This window comes from Tetrao urogallus (assembly GCF_951394365.1).
Source record: "Tetrao urogallus genome assembly, chromosome: 14".
Taxonomy (NCBI): domain Eukaryota; kingdom Metazoa; phylum Chordata; class Aves; order Galliformes; family Phasianidae; genus Tetrao; species Tetrao urogallus.
The window spans coordinates 2,870,877-2,894,353 of NC_136827.1; the positions used below are offsets into that span (position 1 = coordinate 2,870,877).

The 23,477-nt window shown below is 43.2% G+C and overlaps 1 protein-coding gene across 1 annotated transcript in view; it reads right to left on the reverse strand.

Moving 5' to 3' along the window:
• Nucleotides 1-256: 256 nt before the first annotated feature.
• Nucleotides 257-23,477, reverse strand: part of RANBP17 (RAN binding protein 17) — a gene marked incomplete at both ends in the record, with an annotated part of 146,294 nt that continues 123,073 nt past the window's right edge. The window contains 7 exon segments of the mRNA XM_079542626.1: nucleotides 257-325; nucleotides 329-353; nucleotides 2,769-2,896; nucleotides 7,113-7,211; nucleotides 21,403-21,474; nucleotides 21,478-21,495; nucleotides 21,499-21,569. Coding sequence (XP_079398752.1) covers nucleotides 257-325; nucleotides 329-353; nucleotides 2,769-2,896; nucleotides 7,113-7,211; nucleotides 21,403-21,474; nucleotides 21,478-21,495; nucleotides 21,499-21,569 — 482 coding nt within the window.

The window sequence follows — 23,477 nt, forward strand, 5'->3', positions numbered from 1 at the left end:
TCTTTGGTTAAGTACTGTTTGTACACCGTTTCATAAAGATAAAAGAACAAGATAGTAAATTTTGCTAAGAAAGGCAGAAAATGTTGACTTCACATTGCTTTCACTATTGCAAAGCCTTACGTTTATACCAGAGATATAGAATGGCAGAAGTTAACTAAAAAAGTAGTTTCCGCAAGGGTCAAAATCTAACAATATAACAAGGCTCCAAAGCTTTCAGAACAGATTTATTAGCCAGCTCTGCTTTCCCCAGTCCTTGTCAGCTCTTCACTCCCAAGCTGCCCGCATCGGCCGCCCCTTCACTGTGCAGCACCTCAGCCACGTCCCTTCAGAACACTGACACGCTCTGGGTGAACCTGGGCAGAAGAAAACCCAACAGTTGGTTAGGAGAGACTTGACATTGATCTCAGTAAGTGGTAAAAAGAATAACGAAGATGGAAATGGAATCGAAAGAAGAACAGAGGAAAGTGGGGGAAAAAAAATCACCACGTGCTCTCGAAAAGAGTTCTGCAATACAGCAATGAACTCAGAAGCGTATTTGGACAGCATTACAAACAGCCTACCAACGGTCTGAATCACACAACAAGTCTGCTGGGAACTGAATGCAATGAGGACCCTGATCCAGACCCTCCCCAACCTCCAGCAAAGGGCTCTCTGGGACGCACCCAGGTGCTCACCAACTCCAGGCTGCCCCGCTGCCACCACCCTCCTCATGTGAGACACTGCGCCAGCACCCACCTGGCACAGAACTTCATTGCCATTTATCACATACCGCTTGTGTGCTTAAAAAAGTATTTTAAATGTCAGGAAAATATATAAGCACGCTGCATTTAAGGTCTCTGGGTCATCTTTTGTTTGTAGCCTCAATGCTCTCTGCTTTGATTGTCAGACTTTGCTGGTTTGCTAGAGCAAAGCTAATAAAGTTTGCCAAAGAATGGCTCCTTGGGGCTCCTTCTTGCACAGGGCTGCATGGACAGGTGCTTGTGGAACTGACGTGAGCTCAGGCCAGGTCTCCTGGCAGGAACAGGGAAATAATCCTTCCTGCCTACCTCCACAGCACTGTATTTGATGAGTATGCATAACTGCAGTGTGGTAAAGTGTGTGGAAATACAGGATGCAATTATGAGTTCATTCTTTATTCTATTCATAATTTTTTACTTTTGTGTTTATTTCCTTACTAATGGAAATTGATTTCTGCTCAAATTTAAACAATCAACGTTAAAAGAAGCCTCCTGTTCCACAGAATAAATCAGACAGGGATTACGAATCAAGGGCTGAAAACAGAACGGCCATGTATTAACTCATGCTGCTTGCTGGGAAGTGATGGCTTAGAAGTCTTCCTAAGTTAGACAGGCGGATGCTACCCAGACAGACGAGCTGCTCGTCTCACCGAATTATCCCCGTCCCCCTCACACCTGCACCCACCTCTCCCTGCTGCAATTCCACAAAAGCTCCCTGAGAGCTTCCACACCACCGCCCATCTGACAACGCTCCACAGAGCTCAGAGATGAAAATATGCTTTAAATCTACATATATGTAAATCTAACGCTTGCCAAATCTAATCTTTGCCAGCAGCCCTCATGATGGAAGCCCCTGTCTGCTCCCTGAGCAGGGAGGGCAGGGAGAGGAGAGCCACATCCCTGCTGCCCGGCTCATGGCTGGTGTGGGGGGCCCAGCCTCCTGCCATCCCTCCCCCCTCAGCCCACACTAGCACATCCAGCAGTCCCCTTCTGCCCTTAAAGTCCAGCTTCTAGGAATAAGGCAGCTCAGAGAACCTGCACATCAAAGCCTGCTTTCCTCCGAAAACTGTGTTATCTGGAGGACTTCTTGCCTTCAATAAAAATAAATAGATACAGAACTAAGAAACTATCAAGTTCTAGGAATGAGTTTTGCTCAGTTCCTCATCTGTTCATATTTCTTCTCTTTCTGTGTGGTTTTACTTATTTACGTAATCCAGAAGGACTTTTGAGTCAAATGACTCCCCTGGCATTCACAGCTGCAAAGTCAGCCCATGTCCTACAGCTCACCACCATCAGCTCCGTTTTTCTTTCTTTAACGGGCACTCCTGTCCTTTCTGATGCCTTTCTGCCTTTTCCCCCCAGTTTTCTCCCAACCCAGAACAAGTTACACAAAGTCTGTCAGAGTTACTGCCAAGGATGTGATCTGCGCATCTCTGGGTCCACTTCCAGATCCCTCTGTCTCTGCCTATCATCGATTGTCAGGCCATAAGGAACTTGTTTTAATACTGGAATTTAACAGGAAAATGAAACAAAATAACAGAGTCCAAAATCAATGCAAAACTATGTAAGGATTAAAAAATAATCACCAATTTCCACAGCAACAAAGAGAAAAGAAGTTAGAGAAATAAAGTCAGCAAATGGTCCTAGTCATTCTGTCCAAGACATTCTGCAGGTTGTTTCAGGCCTTGCAGGGAGCCCCGCAGCCGGGACTTTGATTGTGTCTCCATAATTTCAGGGTTTGTTTTGGCAGAGTAATGCACACAGACCACAGGACCAGAGCCACCCGGTAACAAACAGGGAACATTCAATGCTGACAGGAGAAACGCTGAGTCTGCCGCCTTCCACTCTGCTTTTCGACTGAGGGCAAGATTGGTTGACTTTGTGATTCGTGTTACCAGAAAAATTACCCTTGCCATGTTTACCCACAGATTCAGGCTCCAACTGCTCAGTCTAGGGATAAGTCCTTTTATGGGGAATGACCCTTCTTTCTCAGGGAAGTAATTCACAGCTACTTATGTGTTATCAACTCACCAGCCTCTGTTCTTCACTGAAACCTTCTGCTCAACTCCTTTCATGAGGTTCCTGAAGCACTGCTCAAGGACTTGCTGTGTGCTGCCAGGCTGGCTGTTTATCAAAGTTGCCCTCAGCTCACTGAAGTACTGTGATAAAGAAACAGAGAACTTCAGGAATGTGATTTGGAAGTTTAAAGCCAGTTACTCACCTGCACCAGGAGCATTCTTGAACAAAGCTTCACAGGCTGCCCTCTGTGAGAGGAGCTGGGCAAACTGCAAGCAGATTTAGGTGTCCTGAGCCACACCAGCTTCAGTCCTACCTCACGACTACAATTTAGTGAGGGGCCACTTTCTGAGCTCCAACACATGAAGCCACCTGAGAGAGGTGATATAAATGTTCCTCGACTCCTCTTTAAGTCTTTTTTGAATGGTGCAAGTTTGCACATCTCACTGCAGGATCTAATCCACTGTACTGCTGATATGAGACAGACTCATCCTTGCTTCTTTAGAAGCTAGGCATTCTATGACATTTTCTGTATTACTGTATCCACTCTGTCCTGGTTGATCTACAGACTAGTTAAAATAGAACTTTTTACCACCTTTGGACAAATTTTGGTTAGCCTAGCAATAAGGAATGGGATGCAATCTCCAGAGTCATCAGCTACCCTATTCCTGTAGCCAAAGAAGTTGTATAATCCTGTTTAGTGTTTACTGTACTGACTACATAGACCAAAGTCTTCTGGCCTTGGGCATAAGCACATCCACAGTATGAACACTGAGAGAGACAACTGTTCAGAGGTGAATGAACTATTCTGCTGAACCTGTGCCCGAGCACCTGGCAGAGGTTCACAGCATTCAAGAAGGATATTGCTGGTGGTCTCCACTCCATTCTACAGTACCTTCCCCACACCTCCTCATTCGAGAGGCAGGATAGCAGTTCCGTCCACAGACACTGCTACAGTTCCACCAGTCCAAGTTTTACCATCAGTAACCAAGTCAGACATACAGAAGCCACTCTAAAATGAATGTGGCCTTTTGGTTCAAGAATGACAACAGAAATTAAGAGGTAAAAGCTTAAGCGACCACACTGACAACTGCTAAGCTAGTTTGGTCAAAGGCACACATACTGATGGAGGAAAGCCTAACCTCATCTCCACATTTCAGTTGCACATCAAGAAAACTCATTAAAGAAGGCTGAAAAGAGTTTCTAGTATGCAAAATGTTAACAGCCTTTTGAAGTTAATGCTAGGCAAAAAAAAAAAAAAAAAAAAAAAAAAAGGATACACCAGGGTATCATACAGATAGCCAAAATGCATGCCAAGGATTTGTTTAACACCTCAGTTTAAAACCAGTTAAATTTCAAACATGAGCTTCCTTCTGACCAAAAATGCAGCTCTCTTGTATTAATGCAAAAATACGAGAAAAGAAAACGTAGTAAAATCAGGGCATTCTAGTTTTAAGCCCATGACAACTCAGTAGGATGATAGGAATACTCAGAGCCGAGGCACTGGGGCAGGTTGCCCAGAGGAGCTGTGGGTGCCCCATCCTTGAGGTGCCCGAGGTTGGGCTGGATGGGCTCCTGGGCAGCCTGATCTGGTGGGCAGCAATCAGCCCATGGCAGAGCCTGGAGATACGTGGGCTGTAAGGTCCCTTTCAACCCATTCTATGATTCCACGATAGGAAGTGAAAAACCAGCCCCAATCCAGCTCCTTTCAAAACAGACACATCCTGTATCACACTTCTGTGCTGGTCGCTACAGCACCTGCTGATCAAATAGCTGGATCCCAAACGACGTGTGAACTCAAACTTGAAAAACACGTAGGAGTAAAAGACGAAATATCTGTCTGCAACAAACACGTTCCCCAAAGCATTCCCCAAAGCATTCTCTCAAGGTGACAAATGCAGAGCTCAGTCTAGAAAAGGCTGCAATCCTGAGATCCTCTCTGGTACTTACAGTTTTGGAACAGAGGTGTTCCAAGAGCTTCTTTCGTCAACCCCACAACAGAAAGTCTTACCAATACCCTCCCTAACAGCAAGGAATTACACCTCTGTCCAACATCCCCGCCGACAGCCTCTGCTGAGGACTCTCCCATGGCATCGCTGCTCCAGCACTACAGAGCTGCTCTGAGCCCAGGGGCTTCTAGGGCTTCTCTGCAATAACATCACTTCTGCCCATGCACACACATGCTTGTGATCTTCTTTGTTGAAGAATAGCAAGAAGGAGATGCCAGGATCCTGGCTGCCATCAGGATTTAAATTAAACTTGCTGCCTCACTTTGGGAGAGGAACGATGTCAGGAGCCACTGGAAACCATCTCATTTGATAGCAAGCTGATGCTGTCTCAAAAGATTTAGCATTGTTTTAGGGTGGGCTCTGTATACAACTCCCATTTTGGCATAACTCAGCCTACAAGGACAAGCAAGTATGAATCCTAGCTATTCTGAGTCCCCAGGTAAACCTGCCGCCTTCCCTTTGAGACGAACTATCAGCAAGGGAAGTATCATTAAAACGAAAGTAGACGAGAACAAACAATAAAAGTAAAATGTGGTTAATGTGTGCTTGCTACCACAGGAACTGTACAGACTGATACCCCACCTGAAATAAAGCAATCTGCTTCCAATAAATAAGCTGGCGGTGTACTGAAACGAGCCGAGGAAAGATGACTCTTACAGCCACATCTGAGTACATCACCTACTTTTTTCTGAACACAAAATAATATGCTCCATGCGAAACGGGCAATGCAAATATTGTGAATTATATTTCCTGTTCTCCATCCTTCCAAAAGAAATGGAAGGCTTGCTGATAAGTAACGGCGCTTGTACGTACCTGTGTCTGCTAAGCAAAACACACAATCATTAGAACCAGTCTAATTTCAGTAAAAAGAATATTCTGCCAGTCACAGATTTATTTCTTGTGATTTACAGCTCCACAGTTTTATCTTCAAGTGAAATATTTAATTTCTTCTCATACGGAAGCAGCTAACATCAAAAAACACATAATTAATATGTAGTCAGGCTAATACTTAAACGCTATAAATCAGAAGCATTATATAAACAAAAGTGTCGTCTTGAACAAGATTGGGAACGCACAAAGCTACTTATTTCCCACTTTTATAATGATGCAGTGACTCAGAGCAGATAGAAAATGATTAGTTTTCCTTCCAAAGTAGGAAATATTGCTTCCATCTGTAAAGTATAATATTGTGATGTCATAAAGTTTTCCTAAACACTGAATTTGCCCTTATTCCCTCTCAATCATTTTAAAAGAACTGCTCTCTCTTATAGAGCCTGGATTTAAATCACAATAACACACCAAGAAGATGAATGACAGTGCTATTGGATATGGCTAAAATTGGATCCTTCAGCACAGGTGAATGATGAGACAGCGCTTCTCTTCTTGATATATTTTCTTCTTCTATTAGTTTCCTTCCATAGCTGGGATTTCAGTTTGAATTTTAATGTATGCAGTTGCTGCTAATCTTAGTGTCTTATTTTTTTCCAGCACCCTCTTATTGTATAGACAATTCATTCTCCAAAGCAGTAATACACTGAGGCTTGTGACTGCCCAAGATATAAAGCAATTCAGAATAAAGTTAGAGCCAGCTCTGAACTGTGGCAAATACAACAGGTCAGTATCTTCAGGAACAATGCCTGGCTATACAAAAAAATGCACACATTTAGATCGATTCGCATTCATTTACTCAGATGGTTTCCATTTCTGACAATATTGTCTCTATTAAGTCACAAGGGAAACATGATGGGTATATCCAAATTCATAGTTTCAGATTTTATTGAAAGGGCAAATTGCAGAGTATTTCCTGGTTTATATGATTTGCCACAGATGAACACAATCCAAATTGCAATCAATGCTGGTACTTAAGTGTAAGAGCTCAGATAATATCTTCAAAGCTGCTTGTTCCTGTGAAACCTTTCAGAAAAAGGAATTGGTTAACTATTTTTCTAGGAAGCAATTTTTTCTGACGTGATTTCCACAGTGTTCTTGTTTCAGTGCTGTATCTAAAAGCCAGATGAGCTTGCCTATCATTCCTACCTTATTCTGGAAAAACAAAGATTTAAAATCTATTAATAATAATAATAAAAAAAAGAGGTTTGCTATATTTGCATGATCTAAGATTGGGTGTAAAAGTTGGGGTAAAGTTTGAGAAGATTTTCTCATCAGCCTTTGTGAACAAATCTGTAAAATATTACCTGGTACATGAGCTGAGCTTTACTTTAGCATGGGGCTAAGTGAGTTAGGTTCCAGGGAAAGAGGGAGGGGATTTGAAAAAGCCACAGGCAGCTTTGTTCTGAAGTGAAATAATGATTTCAAAGAGTGCACCTGGAAGAACCTCTTAAATGCTCACCTTCTCATCTAGAGCTATAAGTCCAAGCAGCGGTCCCGACACAGACCATTGGTTCCTGCAGTCTTCCAAACTGATGGTGTTCATTAGGATTGACATCATCTGAAGGAAAATTCCAACAGTTTGGCGATCAGGAAAAATTAACGAAGCCTTTACTAATCATGCTGAGATTTCCTGGATGGGCACAGTATCCCAAAAGTCTTCTTCCAAACAAATACTTCTGTAAGCAGAAATACCAGGTGAAGAAATGAAGAAAGTGAATGTTAAAGCTTAGCTCCGAGGTCATAATTACAGAAGTCAAAACAAATAGGAACAGAAACTTAAAGTTGTGTTTATTTAAGGTACAGATTCACTTATTGGACAGTAATATGTGTGTGGTCAGTAATCTGTGTTTGTTTCTGATTAATTTCAAGGTGCTATTCAAGATCCTGGTTTTCTCACACCCACTTCCTCCTTCTTGAAAGGCATTTGTTGATGAAGGTAATCCTGATCACAGCAAGGCATCTACAAATCTACATCAATTGCACAGCAGTTACAAATCCAAGTCTGTGGTTTTGGACATTTTATGTCTGTTACTTAACTTACAGAGATCTACAGCACGCATAAAGCCATTTGATCAACTTTACAAATCACTGAGACCTATCAATCCATACAGCTAAGCTCTTTTGGCTCTCGAGCAGAAGACAAGTAACTCTGATTGTTGGCTGGCTGTAACAGAGCCTTTGGCTACCACCACAACAGGTATTCTCCCCCGGGGTCTCCTGCTGTGCATCTACACTGCTGGTGTGTGTAGCTAGGAAGGGTGGGACTTATTTCAGGGATCAGCACCACTTTTGTAAAAATAAATCACAGAAGAGCTGTAGAATCCATTTAAAGACAAAATCCGCAAAGATATCCTGGAGACACAGCAGTCCCAAATGCCAAAGGCCATAACATATACGAATCTAAAAACATTACTCAAAGACTAAACAGAACGAAAATTTGTAGAATGTCACCAGTAAGTAGTTTGACTCACATTTATAAAATATCTACACCCTAAAACCAAACATAGAAGAAGAAAATCATTAAATCCTTTCTTTTAGGCCAACGAGAAGCTATGAGCAGGGTCTCCAGAGAGCTGCCACACTACAAACTCGCCTGTAATAACTGACCAAGGCTAAGTCAAACAGCATGTTTCACTAAATGAAAAAGATGAATCCTAGCACTACAAATCACCTGCAACAGAGATATCCACAAATTATTTGAGCTTTCAAGTTAGGAACATATGGTCTGACGAGGGAAAGACCCATTTTAATCCAGACTCCACAGTTTTACATCAGGCAAAGTATCTTCCATTACTCCTAGGACAAAACCACCTCTGCGCTGCTTTGCAACTAGTGCAAGCAATCCAAATATCTCTGTACAAGCACTTACCAGGCACAAACAATAATTACAGCTCTTTATATGTAGGTTGCTCCAAAAGTAACGTGTCCTATTTATTTCCCTGGAAAATATAACAGATACATAGAGCACAATAACACTACTTCACAGAGCAAACTCTCAGCTACAGAACACCGTTTTTCCACATAATCACCACCAGTAGCAATGCATTTTCACCAGCAATGAACAAGAGCCTGCATGCTATACCTGTAACAATCTGCACCAGCAGATTGGTGATCCACTGCTGCTGTCACCATTGCTGTAATGCAGCACCCACCCCTCACTGTGCTCACATCTGCTGTTTGTTCTCCATAAACGTACAGCAAGCATCAGTGAATGTCAATGGGTGCAACTTCTTCCACATGGAGGAATTCAGTTCCATATCCCTGCTTCACATGCAGCTGTGTCACCACCAGTGCTGACGCCTTTCTACAAGGTTGCCTCTGTATAAAAGAACTGGGACTTATGGCATCAGCTCACTAACACGAAGAAGGCTTACCACCTGCCTGTGAACGTCCCAGGACAGTGATTTATGCTTTTCTTGAGGTTACAGAAGTCTACTGCTTTCAGAGATGGACAATTTGCAATCCCACCGTGTTGTCTCTGCAGATGTCTTACAAGTCCCACTTCTCACAAGGCTAAAGAGAAGCCCCTTAGGTGTACAGCTCAGCAGTAAGAGATGCAACAATAAATTGGGTCAATCCTGTCTACTGCATCGAAAGTTGTCAGGAGTGCATTACAGCAGAAGCCATCAGCAATCACTGTGCCTAATGCCATCAAGATGAAGAGCACTAAAATCCATGATAACAGCCTCAAAAGTCCTCTTGTTTTCTATGTCTTTCCATCACAACTACTGCTACTGCTGCTTTGTTTTACTGTGTAGCAAGGTTTCCTGTGCTATTTCTACGTGAGCCTACAGCAAGCTGTCAGCGTTCCAGATCCTTCTTTGTTTTACAGTACTGCTGACACACACCAAAAGACACTGTGCCCACGAAACAAGCACATGGAGGTCACCCCTGCTGCACAGAACTCAAATCTAAGTGATGCTGACCAAACAACCTTGCCTGCAAGGCAACAGAGCTAGTCTAGACGAGGCTCGTGCTACTTCACAGTGAAGCTTTGCCTCAGCACACAGCTCGTTTACTGGCAGAAGAACCAGGCTGCCACTTAGTTTCACTAACTCCACCCCATACCCCTCTTGTTTTCACACAGCACAGATCAGCTCCCTCCCACGCTGACAAACAACATCCCCAGCACCCTCCCCCAAACCTCACACGGCCCTTATTTGGTTCCATTCCCACTAGCTCGTGTCATCAGGAGACACAGGGTGTGAGGAAATTTCCAGGTACCCAGCTCCATCTGTACGGCCATTTCTGTCGTTCAGGTCACAAAGGAGCTGGAACTTGGCTTGTGGAGGACCTTGGAAACAACGCGCCTCTCCCTTCGTATTTGATTTGCATTTATATTTATTGGTATTTATGATGCAACACACACAGAGCAATGATGATGGCAGTGTTATGGCGCTGCAGTGTTGCCCACCATTTGAGCAGCAGGATGGAGGCAGCCCCAGGCCCTGCTAGCTGCCGGCTGGAGGCAGGCGAGGGGCAGCAGGCAGAAAGCAAGGCTTGAGTTGGGGACAGAGCCATTGACAAAGAAGGGGCTGCAGAAGCAGATAATGTATTTCCTGTGGAGTTCAAACTGCCACCCTTGTCTCTGTCCTCTTATCTTAAATGTAAGGCATCGCTTTATCTGGTTCAATAATGTTTCTTCTGACACATTTGTTCTGTACAAAAGAAACTATTGACAGAAGAGGCAACAGAAAAGAACTGCTCTTCCAATAAATTAATTCTTCAGAGCCTCTCTGCCTTCAGAGCTGCTTTCTCTCTGTAGCGCTGGAGGAAAACGTGGCTCAAGACACCCCTTATTCTGATTTCATTTTTCTAAAGAAGCTGGGAAAGAAGCTGTCTTTCCATTAAAAAGGTTCTGCTGCTGCTTCATGTATCAGTACAGCACAACTAGCACCAAGCAGGTCCTGTAACTCACTTCTCTCTCCCATGCGTAGGGATAAATATTCTATTCTAATGCCCCTAATCACATTTTTAACGTAAAGAAGGTTACATTAAAAACTCTGACAGCGTTAAGTAGAGCTTCACAAAAGATCCAGAAGGCTCTAAAAACACACAGGTTTTGACCAGGCACTCGGCTGGAGAGAACAGATCTGATGTTCCAGTCAGATCTGAAAAAGATGCCCATTTCATTGTTTAGCTTACACAACTTGGTAGATTTTATAGCTCTAGCTTCAGGCAGTCTGCTCTTAATTTAGGAGCTGTGATTACTAATTTAAATGTCCATTAGAGTTCTCTGTTCTTTCATCATCAATTCTTTCTATATCAATAAATGGATCATCATTCAACTAATAATATTCAGAGGATTTAAATGCTCCAAGATTATTAAATACCTTAAATTTTAATCTGTTGTTTTAAAATATTTATTTTACTAGAAAGCCTAACTTTCAGATTGATATTTTCCACTTCGAGTCTGTTCAAAAAATAACACTTCCAAATGAAATAGGAAAACTAAAGCCTTGTATTTATTTTGAAAGTAAGAACAAGTCAATCACTCCTGAACTAAAAAATACTTTTCACTTGTCAGAAATAGAAAATCAATTGGAATTTGAAAAATGTAAAAGTTTAAGGGCATATAATTCCTATATCTATGTATATGTGTGTGTATATGTATTTAAGTATACGTTACTACAATTATTTGACTCAACAACAGAAGCTTAAGAAGCTGCAGGAAAGTCTTAGAATAAGACTGTAAAGAACCCAATCTTGTATCTCAACTTTTTGTTTCCTTTTATGAAAACAGCACCAAGGTTTAAACGATCAAATGAAAAACAATGAAAAAGAAAAGGCAGGGCATCTGGGTGACACACCTCATGCCAACAACTCGTATATATCTGCAGCTCATGAACCGAAATATGATTAAAGTGTCTGGATCTTTCACAGGGTATTCCTACCAGTTATCTGTTATACTGTGCAGAGAGTCTTTTTTTAAAACCGGTGTTCAGGAGGGATGGAAAAGATGGCAATAGATGTGAGAAAGGGAACGGTAACAGAGCGTGGAACTCGTCATTTTCCTGGATGTCTTTAGAACTGGCCAAAGGGCACTGAGTATGGGAGTGCTCACTTGAAGTAGGTCCAAATCACAAGCTAGAAGAAATAATCACACAATAAGATTGTACTAACTTATGTCAAACCTGTCTTTGTATCTGAAAAAGAAACATAAGCACATACTCAGAAAGATACATTTAGGATGATAGCTTAAGGCTAATGACAAGCACCTGCAATGCGCCCAATAAATTTACTATACCAGAGCCACTGAAAACAGCCTTCTATTTCTTCACTGTTAAAATAAAACTGGCACAATAACACAGACCAATAGGGCAAAGCAGACTTTTCAAAACTAAGGCTTGCTTCCAGCACTTCCTACCAGTAGTGAGTCAGTACTGAGTGCCTTTCAGGAAGCCACCAGGATCGCAGCAGCTGTCTGCAGTGCGCTAGGATGTAATGAGGGCAGAGCTGGAGCACGGGCAGCAGCTGCATCCTGCACACAAGCTGGCCGAAGCGAAACACTGCCCTATACCCTTCCCTCTAATTTGAGGACATGTTCTAACACGACAGAACGCGTTCTATTCGTACTGCAGTTGCCTCTAAACTGTTATGTGAAAGTCTTAAGATGCTGGATCCTTTCTTGCCTCTCAGCAGCAGGTCCCTCTATCCTAAGGGAGACCTTGTTCCTGGGTCAGCTGGCATCCATCAGGGAGGAAAAGAGATGCCAGCTGACTGCTGCAAACCCTCAGCAAGGTGGTAAGCTTGTGGGACAGGTCTGCCCAGCACATGGTCTGGCTCATTAAATACTGGGAGCAGAACAGTTAACTGCAGAAACACGGAAGATGCCTGATGAACAAAACACCTCCTTCTGCAGGGAGGAGGGGACACAGTTCATTAATTGTTACCTTCCAGAGTATGCTGACTTGTTTCCGTCTGAGCTGAATTTCATGTAGAGCCTCTGCTGAATGTCACATTCTCACGCTGCCTTAAGTGCTAGGTTTTGTATTTGGATATCTGGTGCAGCTGACAGATGTTTACAAACTCATGTATCTGCACAGCTTCTTTCTGCCTATCCATCTGTGCTCCCTCACAGGCAGCAAATTATTCGACCTCAGGCTGGAATAACTTATGACTGTAACATCAACTCTTCGTCTGCTTTTTTAGGTGGTATTACCCCGAGATTTTCAGTTACAGATACTGGGGCGGTCGCGTTCAATTAACCTGGGCTGTCTATTTAAGAGGCGGCTCTTTCTAAATAAGCAGCCATAACTTACAGCATTGCAGCTGTTTTTAAGGATGACGGAAGCGTGATTAATTAGGACTTTGGGAACACACAACTTATCACGTTTGAAACATAAACTTCAGGTTGGTTTGGTGTAGGAGACAGCTGAGCTCTTTAAAATCCTTATAAAAAATTAATACACACTCCTCTCTGCTCTTATCAATAAAGAAGAGGAAGCTGGGTTCAGATCTGTACAAAACAGCTCGTGTCAGCTCGGATGATTGCTAGCATTCCTCCCAGCCCGCAGGATAAGGGCCCATCCCTTCTTGCTCAGCCAGCACTTCTACCTGAGAGGTGGCAGAGGAAGAGGTTGGTGTCTGCCACCAGCACCTCACAACTAACGCCTGTTGCAGACTATTTCATCCTTTTGGGAGGAGGGAATGGCAGCTTCACCTACACCCACTGCCTTCCAGCAAGAGTCTCTCTTCAGGGATGTAAATGGCCCTACATCTGCATCTCAGGTCTTTCCCCCAGCTAACAGCAGGGCTTACAGTGTGCAGTTCCTCACGCACAGTTCACTCCTGCCTTCCCTTCCATCAAGTGCTGGGAGTTGGTGCACAAAGGCAGTGTGGGATTCCAGCACTGCGGAAGGGTTTCAGCACACAAATTGGTCTCTTTACCTGTAGGAGCATGGCTTTTCTGAAATCTCTGTTACAGGAGGGCCTGCAAATGGCCAGTTGGGTGGCAGCATTCCGTGCAGCCCTCCTAACCCTCCACCTCTCACGCTGATGCTGCTTGCCACAAGGCAGCTGGGGTTTGCAGGCAGCCGAGCATGAGCTCCAAGTGTGCAGATATCTGCCAGCAGCAGAGCCAGGGCACCCGTACCTCAGCAGGAACCAGTAGCAGGGAGAAAAGCAGAACCTGGGTAATTATTTCACCCATACTTACCTCAGTTTAGCCCTGATGTGGACAGTCAGCAGGGACAGGGAGAAGACCAGGCTCCCAAACCAATCCTTGCAGGAAATCAGGCTTTCAGAAACCCAGCACCATGGCTCTAACCACTGTTCAAGGATCTTCCATAAAGCAATGGGACTGACTTGATTTGAGCAGCCTGATTGCACAAAACTTAAAAAGGCTAATCAAAGTATTAATTACCAATCACCTAATGCACTTCAAGCCTCATCTGTTTTCAAATCATTCATAAACTGATTCTAATTTCTACTGTTGAACAATTAGAAGTGTTTTTGCTGTCCCCGTGAACTGAACTGCAACCAAAGCCATTGTGAATAAACATGAAAGACGGATGATGAAGATGGTAATAAGCACATTGCTACTGTGTCTTGAATAGTCACCGACACTTCTTAGTGAATATCATCTTTCACAACAACAACAAAGGATAAGAGCACGAGGCTATTTCATGCAGTCATCAAAACAAAATGCACTGAATATTATATTTCATACTAAATACATTACCCTGGCAGTTTGACACTCAACATTTCAATAGATATTGCGTCTCTCTCAACATTCTCCCTGAATTTCTGCAGATGGACTTTTAAGTATCAATGGAAGATTACTTTACTTGTCACACTAAAAAGATTTTAAAGGATGGCTGCACACACTTCATTTTTAATTTTTTTTTTTTTTTAAAGGGAAACGGATCACAGACTCGGAGACGTGGTGACACGCAGAGGTCAGGCGCCATGCGGTGCCGGAGCCCTTGGTGCAGTGCTGGCTGCCGATGGTCCCAGCGTGCCCAGCAAAGCAAGGGGAAGATCTGATGAAGCTACACTGTGTTCACCTAAACCATGCAGAACTCAGCTGAGCTAAATTAATGGTGCTCCCAAATTTCATCCATCTGTCGTGTTTTTATTGTTTTCTTTTTAAAACTGTGCATGTTCTTGGAGATTCATAAATGCAAGAGAATCTCAGTTTTCAATGGAAAAAACAAACAAGGAAGCACGAGGGAAAAAAATGCAACCAAAGTTTCTAGAGATCATGATCTCTAAAGATCCTGACAACACAAATAGCTCACAGGATCACAAGAAACCAAAGACAACAGCAATTTATTAGCCTGGGAAAAGTGTGGATTTTGAGGTACCATCCCAGAACTCCAAAATCATGAATCGTGCCAAAACGAACAGGTTGGAGCAAGAGGCCACCAAGCACTGGACCACTCGTGCCCAGCAGCAATTAAGCATCCTTGTAAATGAGGGCTATTCTAGAATTTTACATTTGATTCTTTTAAATGGAAGAAGGGGAGGGCATTTGTTCATCCAGAGTGAGTTTCATTACTCACATGGCAAATCTGCCAGTAGCAGCTCGTGGAATGGATTGTTACCTTTCCCTATCCATTTTGTAAAGATATTGCTTTCTTTCCAGACTGCAAGCATCACTTCTAACTGGATTTTGAATTATAATGTGAACTTTACAAAATTATTGGTGCTATTCATATCGCTAGTTAGATTGTATGGAGTGGCAATATTTTTTGCCCTTCCCCTAACCAGCACCTCTTAGTGTTTTATATAAAAGCACCGCGGCCAGCAGAAATCGAACATTTCCAAGTAATGTAAAGTATTACATTGAGCCCGGCAAACAAGGAATAAAACATTTTTTATACTTCTACTTAAACTTATTCGCTTTTTGAAAATATTTATGCAGCGCAGGAGGCAGGAGCTCATTGAGAAATGCAGCCTGTCCCTCTTCTTTAATTGAAACATTTATGCTTTTTGTTCCGCTAACAAAAAGCAACCAGCAGTAATAACGGAAGATAAACACACAAGAAACTTATAGATATGATTGTAAAACAACATCACCCTAATGCTTCCATTTAATTACCTTGAAATGTATTCTATTTAATATTCATTACTCAAAAGCCAATTTAAAAGAGAAAGAGGTGAAGGGACTTATTCAGAAAGACGGACTGTCATTCACTGCAATAGTTATCTAATATACAGAAGTTAATAAAGCAGATTAATCTACAAGTCCCTTTAAGCCATCACTGAGTTTAGAACAACTGCCTCTTTGACCCTTAACCCTCCCGCTGTGCACCAGTAGCAGGTGCCAGCTGCACTGAAATGATGGCTGCTGCGCCGCAGCGCAAAGTCTTTTCTTACTTTGCTTCTGACCAGCAGCTGACCCTGTAGGAACGATTGTTTCATGTGCTGGCCTAAAGGCTACATAAACCAGTAACTGATAAACAAAAGCATACATACACCAGCTGCCTAGCCCGAGGGTGCACATCCAACACTGACACCTCTAGCACTCTGTGCTGCGAGCCCAATTGAGGCTTTTTGTTTCCACACACGAATTCTGTACAATACTTGTTACTCTGTGGCCCCAAACTTCTCTCCGTCCCCAAAACTGTTTGTGTAAGCTGCAGCACAGCTTGGGTGATTAAGAGGAGATTCCCAATTTGATTTAGTGCCATTATTAAGAGCGTGAAGTCTTCAGATACATCAGTAATGATGATGCATTTTAACATTAAAAGTCTCAAAATCAAATTACTCAATTCACATGACAGCGAATCACAACAGGGCTTTAAACAAAGCAGTATCAGAAAAGACTCCGAGCTCATTAATATTGTTTGATGTCTTTGCTGACAGCGCTCACGCGGTGAAAGCGGTGTGCTTAGCAATATTCTGGAGACAGAGCCCGCTGCTGCCCTTCCACATGTGCAGAAGAAGTGTGTGTGAGAGCAGGAATCGTATTTTTCATTAAGATAAGGTGGCTCTGACATAGTTATTTTGCTGATACAAATTACGCAACCGCAAAAACAATCATTGTAATGATTAAATGCGGTTATGTACATGGGAGACTACGAGTGCAAATGCTAACGTATTTAAATGGGTTCCCTTCATTAAAAAAAATTATATATGATATTAAACCATCAATCAAATCGAAACACTAGAGTCTAAACGTATTGTCACTGGTTAAAATAAATGACTTTGAGACTGAATTTTGGCTCACTCAATATGGTGCCTTTTCTGTTGCTTAGCCACCCAAGTCTCTGCTGGCTTGGGCTACAGCTGGTACATCTCCATCGCTTTCAATTAATAAAGAAAGTTGTGATAGCATTGGATAACATTTCTAAATTGTGCTACGGGGTTGAAAACAGATGTCCCTCTGAAAATGCCTCTCACTGTCGTATCAAAGCATTCAAGCCTGCAGAAGCTGAGCACCCTGCTCCTGATTCAGCAGAGCCTCTGAGCACATTTCATTTTAGGCACAGGAACGGCTGCACCTGTGGGTTTGACTGCTCTTAAAATTAAGCATGTGCTCCAACACGTGGCTTCAGGTGGCACCAGGTGCTTGCTACTCAGCGCCCGCACAGCTGACCTCTGCCAGCACAACCCGGATTTCTTTCTGTGATGTGCTCACATACAAGTGCTTCTGCACAGGTTTTTCTGCAGGAGGTATAAACGCACCTCCTCTTGGTCTTTTTATTTCAGTTACTGTGCACAGCTCTGCGCTTGCTGAATATGGCACTCAGGTCTATCTGAAAAACAAACATCACCAATTTTATACAGAAAAGGGAAAAAAAGGAAGGTGGCACTTGATGATACGTTCTTACTCCAGTAATAACATGATTTTTCACTGCAACTGCCATTTTACTTTCTGGTTTACGAGTGCTACACAGTGCTGCTGCGCTGCTTCACGCTGTGCACCTCTGTCACTTGCAGCAGTTGGACGTCACTGGCAGCTCTCAGCAGCCTGTTGAGGTTTCACCCATAAGCACAAAGCAGCACATCCCCCTATTACTGCCCCGCTGCCTGCCTCACCCTTTCCACATCCCTGCCCCTGTTCCTTTGCTGCAGCCCTCCTCACCCAGCCGACAAGCTGAACACCTCCCTGCTGCACACTGGGTCTTGGCACAGGCACCGTGCAGTTCCAATCCAAACAATTGTACTGTGTTTGAACACAGCAAAGAAAAAAAGTGCACGGGCTTATCTGCAGGCTTCTGCTGAAAATGATGCACAGAATATGACCAATGTGCAACACGCTGTCCCGTTCCTTCCCACGTACATAAAGCCAGGAAAGGAGGGGATCACCAAAATCTGCAGAGCCAGTCCACCCTTCCACACCCAGCACAGGCATAACCTAATGACGGCTGTGCACACAGCGTTGTATGCCCACCACTTGTGGCTCTGAGGGATGCTTGTCAGAACTATGAGTGAAAGATCCTACAAAACAGATTGGTTTTTGGAAAGAGCTAACACAAATAGCACTTCTCCCTGCTAAAATTGAATGAACAGCTTAATGTGTACAGCTCGATGAGATGGGCACTGGAAGACACAGGTAGCATCTTGAAACCCTCAAAATTACACTTTCATTCATAAAGTAGAGAAAATATCAGCTTCAACTGGTTTAGATGACACTGGAAAGTTGCTCCTGAAATAACAGCAGGTGACAATAAGAACCTTATAAAATTATTTATTAACATGCTTAAAGCACAACCCAATGTAGCAGCAATAGCTGAATGTGATAAATTTCTATCCACGCATCTCAGGTTACTTGTCACACGTAAGTTCAGTTCAACTGTAAGGCACAGACATAATGCTGTTGTTTGCAAATGAGACTCAAGACTGAGCAGCTCACCCTGGGAACGAAGCAAAAAGTAGAGCCAAAGCCAAGAGCCACTGTTATGCTTTAAAAGGATGCTGGTCCTTACACACAAATATGAAGTTGTTTTGCTCCCGGTTTCTATTGCTCCTGCCTTTGTACAATCATACCTGCTTACTAAAAAGAAACAAAAACACCCAGAGTTGCTATGGGACATTCCTAAGCAAACAAAATATGAATTAATAGGCTTTAATTATGTAACTCCACTACCCTAGAGCCTGAAGAGGAGCACCTCGGTCATGGACAACCACCTATTTACCAAACTGCATTCTGATGCCTCATCTAATAGCAAAAAAGTGCTCAGCTGTAAAGCTTATAAGCCAAGCTCTGAAAGAACGCCAGTGCCATGTCAGGTACTGCTGAGAAACAGTAGGTGCCTGCAGGTTCTGGGAGCCCTAGCTCACTGCCCCAGCACCTACTGCCAGCAGCTCCTCCTGCAACCCCGCACCAAGCAGCGGCCCCAGCCCCTCCTGCTGCAGAGAAGGATGCTTGCTCTGCTCCTGGCGCCATCCTGCAGCAGCTCCTGTGGTCCCAATGCTGGCACTGTGGCCCCAGAGCTCCATGTCTGCCCCAGAGAATGATTCCCAGGCCTGCTTTGAGAAGAGCTCGAACATCTCTGCTGCTTTCAAGGAGGAAAGCAGTGCGTTCAGCTGACGGGACAAGCTGGGGCGGCCGCTCCTCCAGTGCTGCAGGAGATTTTAATTATCTGACTACTTCCAGAGATCCAACTTGGAAAAAAAAAGAGTTCTAACTAGTAAATAATTGCAGTTATCATTGCATCAGTTTAGTTTAAAGAGCTGACAAACCTCTCTAAACTCAACGCACAATTAGTCATTAGGGTCTAGTTTTTCAGCACTGTTAAGCAATTTGTAACCCATTGCTTTTAATAGGGTTATGCATTACTTAACCGACACAGATGTCTTGAAAACCGAAACCGCTGGTTATGAAGCAGCAACCTTGTTCGTGAGCTGCCAAGATAGGCAAATCATCTCTAAACCCAGTGTTTAATGGCCAGCCGATGAATAATCAATGTCTCACTTTTCATCCGAGTGTGAAAATGAGAATAATCTAATCCATCGTCCCTCTGGTAAAACGTGAGGCCCTGGGTTCCGTTTCTATTCAGGGCTGATTTATAACCCAATGGAAACCTGATGTAAACATATGATCAATGAGGCCCATCATTGCTGATAATAACCCCCAACCGGCCCACTCCCTCATCTCAAAAGCCATCCCTTTAGGCTATTAGTTTCGTCCAGCTAATCCTCTCTACTATTTCTGCCTGCTGCTTTTACCTCGGCCATCCGTTCAGTCCGGCAGACTCAGAAGTAATTTTATACGCAGCAGAGAGCGGGTGGAATTGATTTTTCACTCAGTGCTCGGTTCCCATCTGAATAATTATCAATTTTACTGCCTCATAAAGGGAAGAGTCAAAATTTCAAATCAATTCAAAAGAGCTTCTGAGACTATAGAAACTGTGCACGAGAATAAAGGTCAAAGTTGTCAGTGACCTCGGGAGATGATGTCAGATATGAGTACACTGAGCAGTTGACATCAGAGGCACTCAATATGATATGACTAGTGCTAATGCAAATCATATTTATGCTGACTACTGGAGACCAGCCATTAATATTTAAAAGAGTTTGTGAAAGCCTGCATTCAAAATAAATATAACGTATTCCACAGAATCCGAAGTTAATAAAGACAGATCACCGCCTGGTCACATGCTGCAAAGTGAAAGATTACTGTGTATTAACAGACAAGGTCCTGCATTAAGATTGCCACAAATGCAGACAAGCCCAGAGCCTGGGCTGCTGTTCTGTCATTTAAGCTGGAATCATGGCACGCACGGTGCTGAGTAATTTGACATATCCAAATGCTGACTTCATTGCTAGCTCTTATGACACCCCTATTCAGCAAGTAAAACACGAGCACGTGTAAGGCGGCAAGGGAATCACCATATTTTGATAATGATGCCAATAATAAATATCATTAATATTCCCCCAACATGCAATATAATGCCAAGGACATACTAGTTACTTTTCACCTTCAATTAAGACTAGAAAACAAATGCAACAAGAACCACGTGGTGATGGCGACTGTGTGCCAGCTTGTACCAAAATGACAGCATATCTATTAGGGCAACAGAAAGATGACCACAGACATTTGCATTTTCTTAATAACTTCTGTATTGGCTAAAAGCTTCCAGTGAAACACGGCTTCTGAAACAGCAGCTTTGCAACTGCACGAGGAATCCACCGAGTGTGGTGAACACACATCTCCCCAGAGCTGAGTGAGACTTCAAGGGAACGTGGCATGGAGCAAATGAGAAGATACACAGCTAAGAACATCCTCATCTTCTCTTAATGCACGCAGGCTACGGTGAGCTGGACTGAAGTGGGAAGGGGAAATCTTTCTTGAGTGCTGCAGCAATCACTTCCTTTCCACAAGCACGGGATTTAATTTCTATTGTATTCACCTTTAACTGAAAAATCCATGACTCACCTACTGCGAAATAAAGCATTTGCACTCAAGAGTATACAGCTACTCAATTTAACATTTCATTATGGAAGTGTGTGGCTGAATGCTCCTACAACACTTTCAGAGAACTTTCCTTACCATTTTTTAAAAATAGAAATGCAATGATTATCTTAACACAGCTCATTTTAGGAACGAACACGGAACAAAGTTTTAAGATACTGTACAGCCAAGCATCTACGGTTTCCAGTATGACAGAAAATATCTTCAGCCTTTGGTTGTCATGAGAACACAGCTGAAGCTGCCCTGGGTTGCATGCCAGCCTAGGGAGATTTGCTCTGCTACTGAATTGTCAATGCTACCCTGGTGTGCAGTAACAAAGGGTTCAGAAATCAGGAATATTCCTAAATGTGATAATACCGCAAAGAAAAATCCAGTTATTCACCTGCTGTAGCACTTTCAGATTATGCTGCATGAAATTAAACAATTTTTGTTCATCCTGTGAAGTTTCTGTACATCACGGATCCTTGCTGCCCTCTTAAACTACGTGCTTGAAGAGGGACGTGACAATGTAGTCTAAACTGGCACAACAGCTGGAAGAGGCAATTGTAGCTGAGTAAAAAATGAAAGGTCTTGAATTCTTTTCCATGAAATAACAAATAATTACATTTTACAGTACTCAAAGAGCTCAGATTTAAAAATCTATTTGATGTTAGCCTAAGTGATACACCATCACACCTGGTTTTGGTATCTGAGATCAGTTTTGAACATTACTTTCAACAACGCATGGTATGAAACCTTTGCCATATTAAACCTTTCAGGCTTCTGAAACCCAACATTCCGTTTTGATCCACTTACTGAAGGAGTGAGATTCAATCAGTAGAGCTGCTCTCTGGCTTTTTCCTGAGCAGCACAGCGTTTCTCTGCCCCCAAGAGCTTACAGTCAAAGTCAGGTGGGAAATAACAGAGGCCACACCACACAGTGACGGTGAGCACGGAGCAGCCAAGTGGTCACTCCAATTAACAATTAGCAATTCAAGGAGATTAAGACATATTACACCTGGCTTTCAACAACACCTCTGCAGTGACTAACCAGCAGTTCAAAAATGTCCCTAACGCAGCAAGTCACGACAGCAAGGACACTGCTGAAAAGCAGAAGCAAAAGCCACTTCATAGCATTACTCAATGTTTCTATAAGTAAGGGAGATTAAGTGCATAAACCTATTTGCAGAGTAAATATGTCTGCCTGATTTATGTAAGTTATTTTGTTGCTAGGTGTTGCCTGCTGTGCTGCTGCTGCTGCGAAAGCGGATTCTGTTCACTTTTGTGCCTCAGCCTGGTGATGGCAGTGTGCTGGTCCTCGTTTCTCAAGCGCTCTCCTGGCCTTCTTCCTGACCATAGAGGTGAGCCCTTTCCCCTTTCCCCTTTCCCAGCTGCTGTCTCCTCCTGGCCTGACACCTGAGATGCTCCTTGGCCCCAGACCAGTGGCTGTGACTTCCCCACAGAGAGCTGAGCTGTGCCCAGCTCCAGTGCTGCAGTCCTGGTCAGAGCCACATTATTACACCACTGCTGGCCCTCATCGTGCTGCCACCAGCTGAAGCTCCCTGTGTGCACACAGTGCTTTCACGTGCTGGGCGCAAGCTTTAGCCAGAGCTGATAACCCTACAACTGCAAATGTCAAATCCAAGTGAGCGGGGCGTTTAGGCCCCCATCCAGCTCCTACTGACTTCAGCTAGAACTTGTCCGGGCCTTTCATAGTTCACAGCATTTATTTTAGATGGGCCACTGGAGTAAGAGATGTGTGGGGGTTGCAAAAGGAATTAAACTGTTAAAATGCTCATTCTGAGGGAAAAGGGATTAGAAGGATCCAATTAAATGTACCTTGAATTCTTTAAACTACGCTAATTTGGAGGCCTGCCAGCCTTGCAGCGTTCATTTAAACACATCCCTCTGGACACCCAAGTATTTTGATCTGTGCTTGCTTAACTCCTTAAGCTCTGTGCTGGCACTATTAACTCTCTGCTATCTATAAACCAATTGCATTTTGCTACAATTGTTTTGAAATAAATGCTGAAGAAATGTTGGCTGGCAATGAAGCTACAAAAGGTCTCCTAAGACTTGATCCTCCAAAGCTACTGGCTGACTTAGCAGCAGGAGCTGAAATTTGTCAAACAGCTCACAGGAACGAGCTCCAGTCTCCATTGGTCTCCATTGGCCCTGTGGGCTTACTAGGACCTAATTCAATGGAGCAGGATCTGAAGAAATGTCACCCACACAAAGCCAAGTTCACAGTTATGAGTCTTGCCAAAGTAAAGACTGGAACCTGGCACTCACCGTGTTCTCAACCAGAACGGTCCTGCATATAAACTAGAAATGCAATTCATGGTGGAATTGAATCACCATCAATAACAAGTGAGAGACTTGAAAATACATATTTCATAGGAGGGCTCTGCTGTATTTCTAAACCAGTGCTTAACTCTATTTCTTTTTAAATTGAATAATACAAAGTAAATCACTATC